Genomic DNA, 17,500 nt, shown 5'->3' with positions numbered 1-17,500 from the left:
AGGGGAGATGAGAGGAGGAAAGGAGAGGAGGGGAAGGGTGAGGAGAAGAGGAGGAGAGAGGAGGGTAGAAGAGGGGGAAGGGAGAGGAGGAGGAGAGAGGAGGGTAGAGGAGGGGGAAGGGAGAGGAGGGGAGGGCAATAGAACATAATCATTGGTCATCATCATTGTCATGACAGACAGTAGCAGTACAGGTATGTGTTTCTGTGACTCTACCTGGGGCAGGTGTTGTCCGTTCTGCTCCGTGCTGAGCTTGGCATCCAGGTATGAGGTCATGATGATGTTATAGGGGTGTTTCCCTGTGGTGTTGTGACACTCATCTAGAATCAACAGAGAGAAGCAGGAGAGAGAGGGAACCTCCCCTCGGGCCATGGCATTCACCTAGAGAGAGAGACAGGGAGGGAGGGAGGGTAGGGAGATAAGAGAGGGGAGAGGAGGGGAGAGAGAGAGAGAGGAGAGAGAGAGAGAGAGAGGAGAGAGAGAGAGAGAGAGGGCGCGAGAGAGAGAGAGAGAAAGAGAGGAGGGTAGGGAGTGGGAGAGAGAAGAGGAGAGCAGGGTAGAGAGTGAGAGGGAGGGAAAGAGAGAGGAGATCAGGGGGGAGAGAGAGAGAGAGAGAGAGGCAGTTAGGGAGAGGAAAGAGGGTAGTGAGAGAGAGAGAACCACAGTAAGATAAGGTGAGGCTGAGGTTCTGAGAGTTGCATTTCCCTGTACTGGATGACCACTGTCATAGCAGCCACATACAAACAGCATGATCACTGTCATAGCAGCCACATACAAACAGCATGATCACTGTCATAGCAGCCACATACAAACAGCATGATCCCTGTCATAGCAGCCACATACAAACAGCATGATCACTGTCATAGCAGCCACATACAAACAGCATGATCACTGTCATAGCAGCCACATACAAACAGCATGACCACTGTCATAGCAGCCACATACAAACAGCATGACCACTGTCATAGCAGCCACATACAAACAGCATGATCACTGTCATAGCAGCCACATACAAACAGCATGATCACTGTCATAGCAGCCACATACAAACAGCATGATCACTGTCATAGCAGCCACATACAAACAGCATGACCACTGTCATAGCAGCCACATACAAACAGCATGATCACTGTCATAGCAGCCACATACAAACAGCATGATCATTGTCATAGCAGCCACATACAAACAGCATGACCACTGTCATAGCAGCCACATAAAAACAGCATGATCCCTGTCATAGCAGCCACATACAAACAGCATGATTGATCACTGTCATAGCAGCCACATACAAACAGCATGATCACTGTCATAGCAGCCACATACAAACAGCATGATCACTGTCATAGCAGCCACACACAAACAGCATGATCACTGTCATAGCAGCCACATACAAACAGCATGATCACTGTCATAGCAGCCATCATACAAACAGCATGACCACTGTCATAGCAGCCACATACAAACAGCATGACCACTGTCATAGCAGCCATCATACAAACAGCATGACCACTGTCATAGCAGCCACATACAAACAGAATGATCACTGTCATAGCAGCCACATACAAACAGCATGATCACTGTCATAGCAGCCACATACAAACAGCATGATCACTGTCATAGCAGCCACATACAAACAGCATGATCACTGTCATAGCAGCCACATACAAACAGCATGATCACTGTCATAGCAGCCATCATACAAACAGCATGACCACTGTCATAGCAGCCACATACAAACAGCATGATCACTGTCATAGCAGCCACATACAAACAGCATGATCACTGTCATAGCAGCCACATACAAACAGCATGATCATTGTCATAGCAGCCACATACAAACAGCATGACCATGGTCATAGGAGGCACTGTCATAGCAGTCACACACAAACAGCATGATCACTGTCATAGCAGCCACATACAAACAGCATGACCATGGTCATAGGAGGCACTGTCATAGCAGTCACACACAAACAGCATGATCACTGTCATAGCAGCCACATTACAAACCTTTTTGGAGTCAAAAAGTAAGCCGAGATTTAAGGCTCAGATTTAATATTTTAAACATGACTCATGGTACCGGCATCCGATGGTCATGAAGCCTTCAAGACAACTAGGAACTCGGGGGGAAAAACGAGGTCAAATCATGAGGTCACGAGGTCAAATCATGAGGTCAGTGATCTACAGGTGGAACGTCGGGATTGGATGACAGTTCAAACGTTTTTTCCTCAGTCGGATTTAGTTCCTCCCCCGAGTTCCCAGTTGTTTTGAGCACACTGAAGTCGGAAGGAAGACGTTTCCGAGTTCCCAGTGGTCTTGAACACACTGAAGTCGGAAGGGAGACATTTCCGAGTTCCCAGTGGTCTTGAACACAGCATTTGTCTCAGTGGAGGAAGAAAATAGACACGACGAACTGCTAATAATACCTACCACCAACAGGGCTTCTTGAACCAAGAGCACCTACCACCAACAGGGCTTCTTGAACCAAGAACACCTACCACCAACAGGGCTTCTTGAACCAAGAGCACCTACCACCAACAGGGCTTCTTGATCCAAGAGCACCTACCACCAACAGGGCTTCTTGATCCAAGAGCACCTACCACCAACAGGGCTTCTTGAACCAAGAGCACCTACCACCAACAGGGCTTCTTGAACCAAGAGCACCTACCACCAACAGGGCTTCTTGATCCAAGAGCACCTACCACCAACAGGGCTTCTTGATCCAAGAGCACCTACCACCAACAGGGCTTCTTGATCCAAGAGCACCTACCACCAACAGGGCTTCTTGATCCAAGAGCACCTACCACCAACAGGGCGTCTGAACCAAGTCCACCTTCCACCAACAGGGCGTCTGAACCAAGTCCACCTTCCACCAACAGGGCTTCTGAACCAAGTCCACCATCCACCAACAGGGCGTCTGAACCAAGTCCACCTTCCACCAACAGGGCGTCTGAACCAAGTCCACCTTCCACCAACAGGGCTTCTGAACCAAGTCCACCTTCCACCAACAGGGCGTCTGAACCAAGTCCACCTTCCACCAACAGGGCTTCTGAACCAAGTCCACCTTCCACCAACAGGGCGTCTGAACCAAGTCCACCTTCCACCAACAGGGCGTCTGAACCAAGTCCACCTTCCACCAACAGGGCGTCTGAACCAAGTCCACCTTCCACCAACAGGGCGTCTGAACCAAGTCCACCTTCCACCAACAGGGCGTCTGAACCAAGTCCACCTTCCACCAACAGGGCGTCTGAACCAAGTCCACCTTCCACCAACAGGGCGTCTGAACCAAGTCCACCTTCCACCAACAGGGCGTCTGAACCAAGTCCACCTTCCACCAACAGGGCGTCTGAACCAAGTCCACCTTCCACCAACAGGGCGTCTGAACCAAGTCCACCTTCCACCAACAGGGCGTCTGAACCAAGTCCACCTTCCACCAACAGGGCGTCTGAACCAAGTCCACCTACCACCAACAGGGCGTCTGAACCAAGTCCACCTTCCACCAACAGAGCGTCTGAACCAAGTCCACCTTCCACCAACAGGGCGTCTGAACCAAGTCCACCTACCACCAACAGGGCGTCTGAACCAAGTCCACCTTCCACCAACAGGGCGTCTGAACCAAGTCCACCTACCACCAACAGGGCGTCTGAACCAAGTCCACCTTCCACCAACAGAGCGTCTGAACCAAGTCCACCTTCCACCAACAGGGCGTCTGAACCAAGTCCACCTTCCACCAACAGGGTGTCTGAACCAAGTCCACCTTCCACCAACAGGGCCTCTGAACCAAGTCCACCTTCCACCAACAGGGCTTCTGAACCAAGTCCACCTTCCACCAACAGGGTGTCTGAACCAAGTCCACCTTCCACCAACAGGGCGTCTGAACCAAGTCCACCTACCACCAACAGGGCGTCTGAACCAAGTCCACCTTCCACCAACAGAGCGTCTGAACCAAGTCCACCTTCCACCAACAGGGTGTCTGAACCAAGTCCACCTTCCACCAACAGGGCCTCTGAACCAAGTCCACCTTCCACCAACAGGGCGTCTGAACCAAGTCCACCTTCCACCAACAGGGCGTCTGAACCAAGTCCACCTTCCACCAACAGGGCTTCTGAACCAAGTCCACCTTCCACCAACAGGGCAACACAAATAATAACAAAAGGAGCAGAAGCCTTTGTGTCGTTATCGTTGGCTTTTCTACAGAAATGTTTGGCGATCGACTAGGAATGCCTGGAAGACAGACCAGTCGATCGCAATCGACCGGTTGGCGACCACCGGTGTACAGCAAGCAATTTAGCAGGTTACACCGGTGGGGCCCCCGGTGGCAATAGACTCAACAAAAACTCAACGCTTATTTTGACTGGAAGAGTTGCAGTGTAGCCCGCTAGAGAACATAAATATCATTCCTCTCTGTTTTGAGTCAGGTTGTTGAGTCGACTAAACGAGGAAGCTAGCTGTCCTCCGGCTACACCATGGTGCTACCCTACAGAGTGCTGTTGAGGCTACTGTAGACCTTCAATGTGTTTGGTGATGTGAATATATTTAGTATAGTTTAAGCTAATGTTATTTATTTTTGAATATTTTTTATCACTATTACAATTTGTCTGAAATTCACTGAGAAGGATGGTCCTCCCTTTTTCTCCTCTCGGGAGCCTAAGCTGGCGTGTGTGTGCCTACCAGGATCTGAGGGGTTAAGACGATGATGTCATTGTTCTCCATTACCACCTTCATCGACAGCTGGTCGCCCTGGTTACCGCAAAGACCGTCGATCCTGAGATAGATACACACAACGAAACGTTTTTTAAAAAGTGCATGTGTGTGTGTGTCTTTGCGTGTGCTCCAGTGCGTGTGTGTGTGTGTGTGTGTGTGTGTGTGTGTGTGTGTGTGTGTGTGTGTGTGTGTGTGTGTACCTGATGTCAGGGTCTTTCTCTTGGAAATGTTCCTGGAACAGTTTATACTGCTGGTTGAAGACGTCCACCTTGGTTGCCATGAAGACGACCTTCGCCCCCTTACCCTTAACCTTCAGGTGCTGCTCACAGATCGCCAGGGCAACCACCGTCTTCCCACAGCCTGGGAAAGATGGTCAATCAATCATTCTTATTAAAAAAAAATATAGAAGGAAACTTCTCCCATTGGATGAACATTAATGAATGTCCCAAATGACCCCCTGTTCTATACTAGTATGCTATATAGGGAATAGGGTCTATACTAGTGTACTATATAGGGAATAGGGCTCTGGTCTATAGTAGTGTACTATATAGGGAATAGGGCTCTGGTCTAAAGTAGTGCACTATATAGGGAATAGGGCCCTGGTCTATAGTAGTGTACTATATAGGGAATAGGGTCTAAAGTAGTGTACTATTTAGGGAATAGGGCTCTGGTCTAAAGTAGTGTACTATATAGGGAATAGGGCTCTGGTCTAAAGTAGTGTACTATATAGGTAATAGGGCTCTGGTCTAAAGTAGTGTACTATATAGGGAATAGGGCTCTGGTCTATAGTAGTCTACTATATAGGGAATAGGGTCTAAAGTAGTGTACTATATAGGGAATAGAGCTCTGGTCTATAGTAGTGTACTATATAGGGAATGATTAGTATCTGATAACCTAATGGTGTTAGATATTAACCTAATGGTGTTAGATATTAACCTAATGGTGTCAGATGATTAGTATCTCATAACCTAATGGTGTTAGTTATAACATAATGGTGTCAGATGATTAGTATCTAATAACCTAATGGTGTTAGATGATAACCTAATGGTGTCAGATGATTCATATCTGATAACCTAATGGTGTTAGATAATAACCTAATGGTGTCAGACGATTAGTATCTGATAACCTAATGGTGTTAGATAATAACCTAATGGTGTCAGACAATTAGTATCTGATAACCTAATGGTGTTAGATGATAACCTAATGGTGTCAGATAATAATCTAATGGTGTCAGATGATTAGTATCTGATAACCTAATGGTGTTAGATAATAACCTAATGGTGTCAGATGATTAGTATCTGATAACCTAATGGTGTTAGATAATAACCTAATGGTGTCAGATATTAACCTAATGGTGTCAGATATTAACCTAATGGTGTCAGATGATAACCTAATGGTGTCAGCTGATTCGTATCTAATAACCTAATGGTGTTAGATAATAACCTGATGGTGTCAGATGATTAGTATCTGCTAACCTAATGGTGTTAGATATTAACCTAATGGTGTTAGATGATAACCTAATGGTGTCAGATGATTAGTATCTAATAACCTAATGGTGTTAGATATTAACCCAATGGTGTTAGATGATAACCTAATGGTGTCAGATGATTAGTATCTAATAACCTAATGGTGTTAGATAATAACCTAATGGTGTCAGATGATTAGTATCTGATAACCTAATCGTGTTAGATAATAACCTAATGGTGTTAGATATTAACCTAATGGTGTCAGATGATTAGTATCTGATAACCTAATGATGTCAGATTATTAGAATCTGATAACCTAATGGTGTTAGATAATAACCTAATGGTGTTAGATGATTAGTATCTGATAACCTAATGGTGTTAGATATTAACCCAATGGTGTCAGATGATTAGTATCTGATAACCTAATGGTGTTAGTTAATAACCTAATGGTGTTAGATGATTCGTATCTGATAACCTAATGGTGTTAGATATTAACCTAATGGTGTTAGATGATTAGTATCTGATAACCTAATGGTGTTAGATAATAACCTAATGGTGTTAGATGATTAGTATCTGATAACCTAATGGTGTTAGATAATAACCTAATGGTGTCAGATGATTAGTATCTGATAACCTAATGGTGTTAGTTAATAACCTACTGGTGTCAGATGATTAGTATCTGATAACCTAATGGTGTTAGATAATAACCTAATGGTGTCAGATGATTAGTATCTGATAACCTAATGGTGTTAGATAATAACCTAATGGTGTCAGATAATTAGTATCTGATAACCTAATGGTGTCAGATAATTAGTATCTGATAACCTAATGATGTTAGATAATAACCTAATGGTGTCAGATAATTAGTATCTTATGACAGTAAAATAAAACAATAGGTTGTTTAAAAGGAATACTCTTCAAACCTCCTCTGCCCAGCCACCCTTCCTCCTTTTACAGGGTGTGTGTGTGTGTGTGTGTGTGTGTGTGTGTGTGTCCCAGCAGCCTGTCTCACCGGTTGGGGCACAGATGACTGTGTTCTTGCCCTGAAACACCGGTTCAGCCAGCTCTCTCTGATACTCTCTCATTTTCTTCTCTCCTCCTCTACTCTTTTCTCCTCCTCCTCTCTCCTCCTCCTCTCTCAGCCTCTTCTCTCCTCCTTTCTGGACTTCACCAACACCACTAGTGGCTCCTGGACAATTTTAGAACACAGAATTTAGAACAAGGCACGAAGGGTAAAGAATGTAGAACTAAGAATATAAAGGCTCACTGAACATATTTAACTTGTGAGTGGCTACCTGTTGCAGAGGTGGGCGGGGTTTCAGAGGGTGTCAAGGGATTGCTGCTCATCAGCATCCCATCGTCATCGTCAGACTGCTCAGTGTACTGGAAGGAGACAGTCATCACGGTTTCACCCTCCTCCTCATCACCCACTTCCATCTTTGACATGGATGACTCTGGTTGGAAAGGAAAAGACCACAACCGTTAGCCATCTGAGAGCTAGTTTGTGTGTGTGTGTGTGTGTGTGTGTGTACTTATTTATTAGGATCCTCATTAGCTTTTACAGAAGCAGTAGCTTCTCTTCCTGGGATCCACAAACAAAAAAAACACACAAAAAAACCATGACAAATAACAAAAACACTGATACACTGATAGACAAGGACAGTCACACACATTTAAAATACATAAACAAACAATATAACTCAAACAATATGTCTCTGTTAGACTGTCTCTGTTAGAGTGTGTCTGTTAGAGTGTCTCTGTTAGAGTGTCTCTGTTAGAGTGTGTCTGTTAGAGTGTGTCTGTTAGAGTGTGTCTGTTAGACTGTCTCTGTTAGAGTGTCTCTGTTAGACTGTCTCTGTTAGAGTGTCTCTGTTAGAGTGTCTCTGTTAGACTGTCTCTGTTAGAGTGTCTCTGTTAGAGTGTCTCTGTTAGAGTGTCTCTGTTAGAGTGTCTCTGTTAGAGTGTCTCTGTTAGAGTGTCTCTGTTAGAGTGTGTCTGTTAGAGTGTGTCTGTTAGAGTGTGTCTGTTAGAGTGTCTCTGTTAGAGTGTGTCTGTTAGAGTGTGTCTGTTAGAGTGTGTCTGTTAGAGTGTCTCTGTTAGAGTGTCTGTTAGACTGTCTCTGTTAGAGTGTGTCTGTTAGAGTGTCTCTGTTAGACTGTCTGTTAGAGTGTGTCTGTTAGAGTGTCTGTTAGAGTGTGTCTGTTAGACTGTCTGTTAGAGTGTGTCTGTTAGAGTGTCTCTGTTAGACTGTCTCTGTTAGAGTGTCTCTGTTAGACTGTCTCTGTTAGAGTGTCTCTGTTAGACTGTCTCTGTTAGAGTGTCTCTGTTAGAGTGTCTGTTAGAGTGTGTCTGTTAGAGTGTCTCTGTTAGAGTGTGTCTGTTAGAGTGTGTCTGTTAGAGTGTCTCTGTTAGAGTGTCTCTGTTAGAGTGTCTCTGTTAGAGTGTCTCTGTTAGAGTGTGTCTGTTAGAGTGTGTCTGTTAGAGTGTGTCTGTTAGAGTGTGTCTGTTAGACTGTCTCTGTTAGAGTGTCTGTTAGACTGTCTCTGTTAGAGTGTGTCTGTTAGAGTGTGTCTGTTAGACTGTGTCTGTTAGGCTGTGTCTGTTAGAGTGTGTCTGTTAGAGTGTGTCTGTTAGAGTGTGTCTGTTAGAGTGTGTCTGTTAGAGTGTGTCTGTTAGACTGTCTCTGTTAGACTGTCTCTGTTAGAGTGTGTCTGTTAGAGTGTGTCTGTTAGACTGTCTCTGTTAGACTGTCTCTGTTAGAGTGTGTCTGTTAGAGTGTGTCTGTTAGACTGTCTCTGTTAGACTGTCTCTGTTAGAGTGTGTCTGTTAGAGTGTGTCTGTTAGAGTGTGTCTGTTAGAGTGTGTCTGTTAGAGTGTGTCTGTTAGTGTGTCTGTTAGAGTGTGTCTGTTGTCTCTGTTACTGTCTCTGTTAGAGTGTGTCTGTTAGACTGTCTCTGTTAGAGTGTCTCTGTTAGAGTGTGTCTGTTAGTGTGTCTGTTGTGTCTGTTAGAGTGTGTCTGTTAGAGTGTGTCTGTTAGACTGTCTCTGTTAGAGTGTCTGTTAGACTGTCTCTGTTAGAGTGTGTCTGTTAGAGTGTGTCTGTTAGACTGTGTCTGTTAGGCTGTGTCTGTTAGAGTGTGTCTGTTAGAGTGTGTCTGTTAGAGTGTGTCTGTTAGAGTGTGTCTGTGAGTGTGTCTGTTAGAGTGTGTCTGTACGTGTGTCTATTAGAGTGTGTCTGATAGAGTGTGTCTGTTAGAGTGTGTCTGTGCGTACGTGTGTCTGTTAGAGTGTGTCTGTGCGTACGTGTGTCTGTTAGAGTGTGTCTGTTAGAGTGTGTCTGTTAGAGTGTGTCTGTTGTCTCTGTTAGAGTGTGTCTGTTAGAGTGTGTGTCTGTTAGAGTGTGTCTGTGCGAGTGTGTGTGTCTGTTAGAGTGTGTCTGTTAGAGTGTGTCTGTGCGTACGTGTGTCTGTTAGAGTGTGTCTGTTAGAGTGTGTCTGTTAGAGTGTGTCTGTTAGAGTGTCTCTGTTAGAGTGTGTCTGTTAGACTGTCTCTGTTAGACTGTCTCTGTTAGAGTGTGTCTGTTAGACTGTCTCTGTTAGACTGTCTCTGTTAGAGTGTCTGTTAGACTGTCTCTGTTAGAGTGTGTCTGTTAGAGTGTGTCTGTTAGACTGTCTCTGTTAGAGTGTCTGTTAGACTGTCTCTGTTAGAGTGTGTCTGTTAGACTGTCTCTGTTAGAGTGTCTGTTAGACTGTCTCTGTTAGAGTGTGTCTGTTAGAGTGTGTCTGTTAGAGTGTGTCTGTTAGAGTGTGTCTGTTAGAGTGTGTCTATTAGAGTGTGTCTGTGCGTATGTGTGTCTGTTAGAGTGTGTCTGTTAGAGTGTCTCTGTTAGAGTGTGTCTGTGCGTACGTGTGTCTGTTAGAGTGTGTCTGTGCGTACGTGTGTCTGTTAGAGTGTGTCTGTTAGAGTGTGTCTGTTAGAGTGTCTCTGTTAGAGTGTGTCTGTTAGAGTGTGTCTGTGCGTACGTGTGTCTGTTAGAGTGTGTCTGTGCGTACGTGTGTCTGTTAGTGTGAGTGTGTCTGTTAGAGTGTGTCTGTTAGAGTGTCTCTGTTAGAGTGTCTCTGTTAGAGTGTGTCTGTAGAGTGTCTCTGTACGTGTGTCTGTTAGAGTGTGTCTGTGAGTGTGTCTGTGTGTCTGTTAGAGTGTGTCTGTTAGAGTGTGTCTGTTAGAGTGTGTCTGTTAGAGTGTCTCTGTTAGAGTGTGTCTGTTAGAGTGTGTGTCTGTGCGTACGTGTGTCTGTTAGAGTGTGTCTGTTAGAGTGTGTCTGTTAGAGTGTCTCTGTTAGAGTGTGTCTGTTAGAGTGTCTGTGCGTACGTGTGTCTGTTAGAGTGTGTCTGTTAGACTGTGTCTGTTAGAGTGTGTCTGTTAGAGTGTGTCTGTTAGAGTGTGTCTGTTGGAGTGTGTCTGATAGAGTGTGTCTGTTAGAGTGTGTCTGTTAGAGTGTGTCTGTTAGAGAGTGTCTGTGCGTACGTGTGTCTGTTAGAGTGTGTCTGTTAGAGAGTGTCTGTTAGACTGTGTCTGTTAGAGAGTGTCTGTTAGAGTGTCTCTGTTAGACTGTGTCTGTTAGAGAGTGTCTGTGCGTACGTGTGTCTGTTAGAGTGTGTCTGTGCGTACGTGTGTCTGTTAGACTGTGTCTGTGCGTACGTGTGTCTGTTAGACTGTGTTTGTGCGTACGTGTGTCTGTTAGACTGTGTCTGTTAGACTGTGTCTGTTAGAGTGTGTCTGTGCGTACGTGTGTCTGTTAGACTGTGTCTGTGCGTACGTGTGTCTGTTAGACTGTGTCTGTGCGTACGTGTGTCTGTTAGAGTGTGTCTGTGCGTACGTGTGTCTGTTAGACTGTGTCTGTGCGTAAGTGTGTCTGTTAGACTGTGTCTGTTAGAGTGTCTGTTAGACTGTGTCTGTTAGAGTGTGTCTGTTAGACTGTGTCTGTTAGAGTGTGTCTGTGCGTACGTGTGTCTGTTAGAGTGTGTCTGTTAGTGTGTGTCTGTGCGTACGCGTGTCTGTGCGCACGTGTGTCTGTTAGAGTGTGTCTGTTAGACTGTGTCTGTTAGAGTGTGTCTGTTAGAGTGTGTCTGTTAGACTGTGTCTGTTAGACTGTGTCTGTTAGAGTGTGTCTGTTAGAGTGTGTCTGTTAGAGTGTGTCTGTTAGAGTGTGTATGTACGTACGTGTGTCTGTTAGACTGTGTCTGTTAGAGTGTGTCTGTTGGACTGTGTCTGTTAGTGTGTCTGTTAGAGTGTGTCTGTGCGTACGTGTGTCTGTTAGAGTGTGTCTGTTAGAGTGTGTCTGTGCGTACGGGTGTCTGTTGGTGTGTCTGTTAGAGTGTGTCTGTGCGTACGTGTGTCTGTTAGACTGTGTCTGTTAGAGTGTGTCTGTGCGTACGTGTGTCTGTTAGAGTGTGTCTGTTAGTGTGTCTGTTAGAGTGTGTCTGTGCGTACGTGTGTCTGTTAGACTGTCTCTGTTAGAGTGTGTCTGTTAGACTGTGTCTGTTAGAGTGTGTCTGTTAGTGTGTCTGTTAGAGTGTGTCTGTGCGTACGTGTGTCTGTTAGAGTGTGTCTGTTAGACTGTGTCTGTTAGACTGTGTCTGTTAGACTGTGTCTGTTAGAGTGTGTCTGTTGGTGTGTGTCTGTGCGTACGTGTGTCTGTTAGACTGTGTCTGTTAGAGTGTGTCTGTGCGTACGTGTGTCTGTTAGTGTGTGTCTGTGCGTACGTGTGTCTGTTAGACTGTGTCTGTTAGACTGTGTCTGTTAGTGTGTGTCTGTGCGTACGTGTGTCTGTTAGACTGTGTCTGTGCGTACGTGTGTCTGTTAGACTGTGTCTGTGCGTACGTGTGTCTGTTAGAGTGTGTCTGTGCGTACGTGTGTCTGTTAGAGTGTGTCTGTTAGAGTGTGTCTGTGCGTACGTGTGTCTGTTAGTGTGTGTCTGTTAGAGTGTGTCTGTTAGACTGTCTCTGTTAGAGTGTCTGTTAGACTGTCTCTGTTAGAGTGTGTCTGTTAGTGTGTGTCTGTTAGACTGTGTCTGTTAGGCTGTCTCTGTTAGAGTGTCTGTTAGACTGTCTCTGTTAGAGTGTGTCTGTTAGAGTGTGTCTGTTAGACTGTGTCTGTTAGGCTGTGTCTGTTAGAGTGTGTCTGTTAGAGTGTGTCTGTTAGAGTGTGTCTGTTAGAGTGTGTCTGTACGTATGTGTGTCTGTTAGAGTGTGTCTGTTAGAGTGTGTCTGTTAGAGTGTGTCTGTTAGAGTGTCTCTGTTAGAGTGTGTCTGTTAGAGTGTGTCTGTGCGTACGTGTGTCTGTTAGAGTGTGTCTGATAGAGTGTGTCTGTTAGAGTGTGTCTGTGCGTACGTGTGTCTGTTAGCGTGTGTCTGTGCGTACGTGTGTCTGTTAGAGTGTGTCTGTTAGAGTGTGTCTGTTAGAGTGTGTCTGTTAGAGTGTCTCTGTTAGAGTGTGTCTGTTAGAGTGTGTCTGTGCGTACGTGTGTCTGTTAGAGTGTGTCTGTGCGTACGTGTGTCTGTTAGAGTGTGTCTGTTAGAGTGTGTCTGTTAGAGTGTGTCTGTTAGAGTGTCTCTGTTAGAGTGTGTCTGTTAGAGTGTCTGTGCGTACGTGTGTCTGTTAGAGTGTGTCTGTTAGACTGTGTCTGTTAGAGTGTGTCTGTTAGAGTGTGTCTGTTAGAGTGTGTCTGTTAGAGTGTGTCTGATAGAGTGTGTCTGTTAGAGTGTGTCTGTTAGAGAGTGTCTGTGCGTACGTGTGTCTGTTAGAGTGTGTCTGTTAGAGAGTGTCTGTTAGACTGTGTCTGTTAGAGAGTGTCTGTTAGAGTGTCTCTGTTAGACTGTGTCTGTTAGAGAGTGTCTGTGCGTACGTGTGTCTGTTAGAGTGTGTCTGTGCGTACGTGTGTCTGTTAGACTGTGTCTGTGCGTACGTGTGTCTGTTAGACTGTGTCTGTGCGTACGTGTGTCTGTTAGACTGTGTCTGTTAGACTGTGTCTGTTAGAGTGTGTCTGTGCGTACGTGTGTCTGTTAGACTGTGTCTGTGCGTACGTGTGTCTGTTAGACTGTGTCTGTGCGTACGTGTGTCTGTTAGAGTGTGTCTGTGCGTACGTGTGTCTGTTAGACTGTGTCTGTGCGTACGTGTGTCTGTTAGACTGTGTCTGTTAGAGTGTCTGTTAGACTGTGTCTGTTAGAGTGTCTGTTAGAGTGTGTCTGTTAGACTGTGTCTGTTAGAGTGTGTCTGTGCGTACGTGTGTCTGTTAGTGTGTCTGTTAGTGTGTGTCTGTGCGTACGTGTGTCTGTGCGTACGTGTGTCTGTTAGAGTGTGTCTGTTAGACTGTGTCTGTTAGAGTGTGTCTGTTAGAGTGTGTCTGTTAGACTGTGTCTGTTAGACTGTGTCTGTTAGAGTGTGTCTGTTAGAGTGTGTCTGTTAGACTGTGTCTGTTAGAGTGTGTCTGTTAGAGTGTGTCTGTTAGAGTGTGTCTGTGCGTACGTGTGTCTGTTAGACTGTGTCTGTTAGAGTGTGTCTGTTGGACTGTGTCTGTTAGTGTGTCTGTTAGAGTGTGTCTGTGCGCACGTGTGTCTGTTAGAGTGTGTCTGTTGGAGTGTGTCTGTGCGTACGTGTGTCTGTTAGTGTGTCTGTTAGAGTGTGTCTGTGCGTACGTGTGTCTGTTAGACTGTGTCTGTTAGAGTGTGTCTGTGCGTACGTGTGTCTGTTAGAGTGTGTCTGTTAGTGTGTCTGTTAGAGTGTGTCTGTGCGTACGTGTGTCTGTTAGACTGTCTCTGTTAGAGTGTGTCTGTTAGACTGTGTCTGTTAGAGTGTGTCTGTTAGTGTGTCTGTTAGAGTGTGTCTGTGTGTACGTGTGTCTGTTAGAGTGTGTCTGTTAGACTGTGTCTGTTAGACTGTGTCTGTTAGAGTGCGTCTGTTAGTGTGTCTGTGCGTACATGTGTCTGTTAGACTGTGTCTGTTAGACTGTGTCTGTTAGACTGTGTCTGTTAGAGTGTGTCTGTTAGTGTGTGTCTGTGCGTACGTGTGTCTGTTAGACTGTGTCTGTTAGAGTGTGTCTGTGCGTACGTGTGTCTGTTGGTGTGTGTCTGTGCGTACGTGTGTCTGTTAGACTGTGTCTGTTAGACTGTGTCTGTTAGACTGTGTCTGTTAGTGTGTGTCTGTGCGTATGTGTGTCTGTTAGACTGTGTCTGTGCGTACGTGTGTCTGTTAGACTGTGTCTGTGCGTACGTGTGTCTGTTGTGTCTGTGCGTACGTGTGTCTGTTAGAGTGTGTCTGTTAGAGTGTGTCTGTGCGTACGTGTGTCTGTTAGTGTGTCTGTTAGAGTGTGTCTGTTAGAGTGTGTCATTGCGTACGTGTGTCTGTTAGTGTGTCTGTTAGAGTGTGTCTGTTGGAGTGTGTCTGTGCGTACGTGTGTCTGTTAGAGTATGTCTGTTAGAATGTGTCTGTTAGAGTGTGTCTGTGCGTACGTGTGTCTGTTAGTGTGTCTGTTAGAGTGTGTCTGTTAGAGTGTGTCTGTGCGTACGTGTGTCTGTTAGAGTGTGTCTGTTAGACTGTGTCTGCGCGTACGTGTGTCTGTTAGAGTGTGTCTGTTAGAGTGTGTCTGTGCGTACGTGTGTCTGTTAGTGTGTCTGTTAGAGTGTGTCTGTTGGAGTGTGTCTGTGCGTACGTGTGTCTGTTAGAGTGTGTCTGTTAGAGTGTGTCTGTGCGTACGTGTGTCTGTTAGTGTGTCTGTTAGACTGTGTCTGTGCGTACGTGTGTCTGTTAGAGTGTGTCTGTTAGAGTGTGTCTGTGCGTACATGTGTCTGTTAGAGTGTGTCTGTGCGTACGTGTGTCTGTTAGAGTGTGTCTGTTAGAGTGTGTCTGTTAGAGTGTGTCTGTTAGTGTGTCTGTTAGAGTGTCTGTTAGACTGTGTCTGTGCGTACGTGTGTCTGTTAGACTGTGTCTGTTAGAGTGTGTCTGTGCGTACGTGTGTCTGTTAGAGTGTGTCTGTTAGACTGTGTCTGTTAGTGTGTCTGTGCGTACGTGTGTCTGTTAGAGTGTGTCTGTTAGAATGTGTCTGTTAGACTGTGTCTGTTAGAGTGTGTCTGTTAGAGTGTGTCTGTTAGTGTGTCTGTGCGTACGTGTGTCTGTTAGAGTGTGTCTGTGCGTACGTGTGTCTGTTAGAGTGTGTCTGTTAGTGTGTGTCTGTGCGTACGTGTGTCTGTTAGAGTGTGTCTGTTAGAGTGTGTCTGTTAGAGTGTGTCTGTTAGAGTGTGTCTGTGCGTACGTGTGTCTGTTAGTGTGTGTCTGTGCGTACGTGTGTCTGTGCGTACGTGTGTCTGTTAGAGTGTGTCTGTTAGAATGTGTCTGTTAGACTGTGTCTGTTAGAGTGTGTCTGTTAGAGTGTGTCTGTTAGTGTGTCTGTGCGTACGTGTGTCTGTTAGAGTGTGTCTGTGCGTACGTGTGTCTGTTAGAGTGTGTCTGTTAGTGTGTGTCTGTGCGTACGTGTGTCTGTTAGAGTGTGTCTGTTAGAGTGTGTCTGTTAGAGTGTGTCTGTTAGAGTGTGTCTGTGCGTACGTGTGTCTGTTAGTGTGTGTCTGTGCGTACGTGTGTCTGTTAGAGTGTGTCTGTTAGAGTGTGTCTGTTAGAGTGTGTCTGTTAGAGTGTGTCTGTGCGTACGTGTGTCTGTTAGTGTGTCTGTTAGAGTGTGTCTGTGCGTACGTGTGTCTGTTGGAGTGTGTCTGTTAGAGTGTGTCTGTTAGAGTGTGTCTGTGCGTACGTGTGTCTGTTAGTGTGTCTGTTAGAGTGTGTCTGTGCGTACGTGTGTCTGTTAGAGTGTGTCCGTTAGTGTGTCTGTTGGTGTGTGTCTGTGCGTACGTGTGTCTGTTAGTGTGTCTGTGCGTACGTGTGTCTGTTAGAGTGTCTGTTAGTGTGTCTGTGCGTACGTGTGTCTGCTAGTGTGTCTGTGCGTACGTGTGTCTGTTGGAGTGTCTGTTAGTGTGTCTGTGCGTACGTGTGTCTGTTATTGTGTCTGCTAGTGTGTCTGTGCGTACCTGTGTCTGTTAGAGTGTGTCTGTGCGTACGTGTGTCTGTTAGAGTGTGTCTGTTAGTGTGTCTGTGCGTACGTGTGTCTGTTAGAGTGTCTGTTAGTGTGTCTGTGCGTACGTGTGTCTGTTAGTGTGTCTGTGCGTACGTGTGTCTGTTAGAGTGTGTCTGTGCGTACGTGTGTCTGTTAGAGTGTGTCTGTTAGAGTGTGTCTGTTAGACTGTGTCTGTTAGACTGTGTCTGTTAGACTTTGTCTATTAGAGTGTGTCTGTTAGTGTGTCTGTGCGTACGTGTGTCTGTTAGTGTGTCTGTGCGTACGTGTGTCTGTTAGAGTGTCTGTTAGTGTGTCTGTGCGTACGTGTGTCAGTTAGTGTGTCTGTTAGTGTGTCTGTGCGTACGTGTGTCTGTTAGAGTGTGTCTGTGCGTACGTGTGTCTGTTAGAGTGTGTCTGTTAGACTGTGTCTGTTAGACTGTGTCTGTTAGACTTTGTCTATTATAGTGTGTCTGTTAGTGTGTCTGTGCGTACGTGTGTCTGTTAGTGTGTCTGTGCGTACGTGTGTCTGTTAGAGTGTGTCTGTTAGTGTGTCTGTGCGTACGTGTGTCTGTTAGTGTGTCTGTGCGTACGTGTGTCTGTTAGAGTGTGTCTGTTAGTGTGTCTGTTAGAGTGTGTCTGTTAGTGTGTCTGTGCGTACGTGTGTCTGTTAGTGTGTCTGTGCGTACGTGTGTCTGTTAGAGTGTGTCTGTTAGTGTGTCTGTGCGTACGTGTGTCTGTTAGAGTGTGTCTGTTAGTGTGTCTGTGCGTACGTGTGTCTGTTAGTGTGTCTGTGCGTACGTGTGTCTGTTAGTGTGTCTGTTAGAGTGTGTCTGTTAGTGTGTCTGTTAGAGTGTGTCTGTTAGTGTGTCTGTTAGAGTGTGTCTGTTAGGGTGTGTCTGTTAGAGTGTCTGTTAGACTGTGTCTGTTAGTGTGTCTGTTAGAGTGTGTCTGTGCGTACGTGTGCCCTCAGATTCCCCGACCGTTCCATGAGTTGCTGTTTAACCTGTTCAACAGGTCATTTTGCTGTTTGCTTGAGGAAGGAAAGGGAATCCATGTGATCACGGCTCTGTATAAAGGGTTTCCCGTGAATTCGCTCTGGACTTGGGGACTGTGAAGAACCCCCCGGTTGGCATGTCTTGTGGGGGTATGTACCGGTGTCTGAGATTAATGTTCTCTTATTATGCAAACAATCTGGAATATTCATCACAGTAATGTTTCTCGTGAAGAGAACCAG

At 45.7% G+C, this 17,500-nt stretch overlaps 1 protein-coding gene across 1 annotated transcript in view; it reads right to left on the bottom strand.

The window, feature by feature from the left end:
* The window catches only part of ddx58 (DEAD (Asp-Glu-Ala-Asp) box polypeptide 58), a 54,164-nt gene that overhangs the window by 15,527 nt on the left and 21,137 nt on the right, over window positions 1-17,500 (bottom strand). The window contains 5 exon segments of the mRNA XM_042327984.1: window positions 214-378; window positions 4,666-4,759; window positions 4,899-5,058; window positions 7,177-7,353; window positions 7,460-7,618. Coding sequence (XP_042183918.1) covers window positions 214-378; window positions 4,666-4,759; window positions 4,899-5,058; window positions 7,177-7,353; window positions 7,460-7,618 — 755 coding nt within the window.

Source organism: Oncorhynchus tshawytscha, linkage group LG10 (genome assembly GCF_018296145.1).
Source record: "Oncorhynchus tshawytscha isolate Ot180627B linkage group LG10, Otsh_v2.0, whole genome shotgun sequence".
Taxonomy (NCBI): domain Eukaryota; kingdom Metazoa; phylum Chordata; class Actinopteri; order Salmoniformes; family Salmonidae; genus Oncorhynchus; species Oncorhynchus tshawytscha.
The sequence above is the reverse complement of the archived record's forward strand: the minus strand, read 5'-3'. Positions and strand labels throughout refer to the sequence as shown.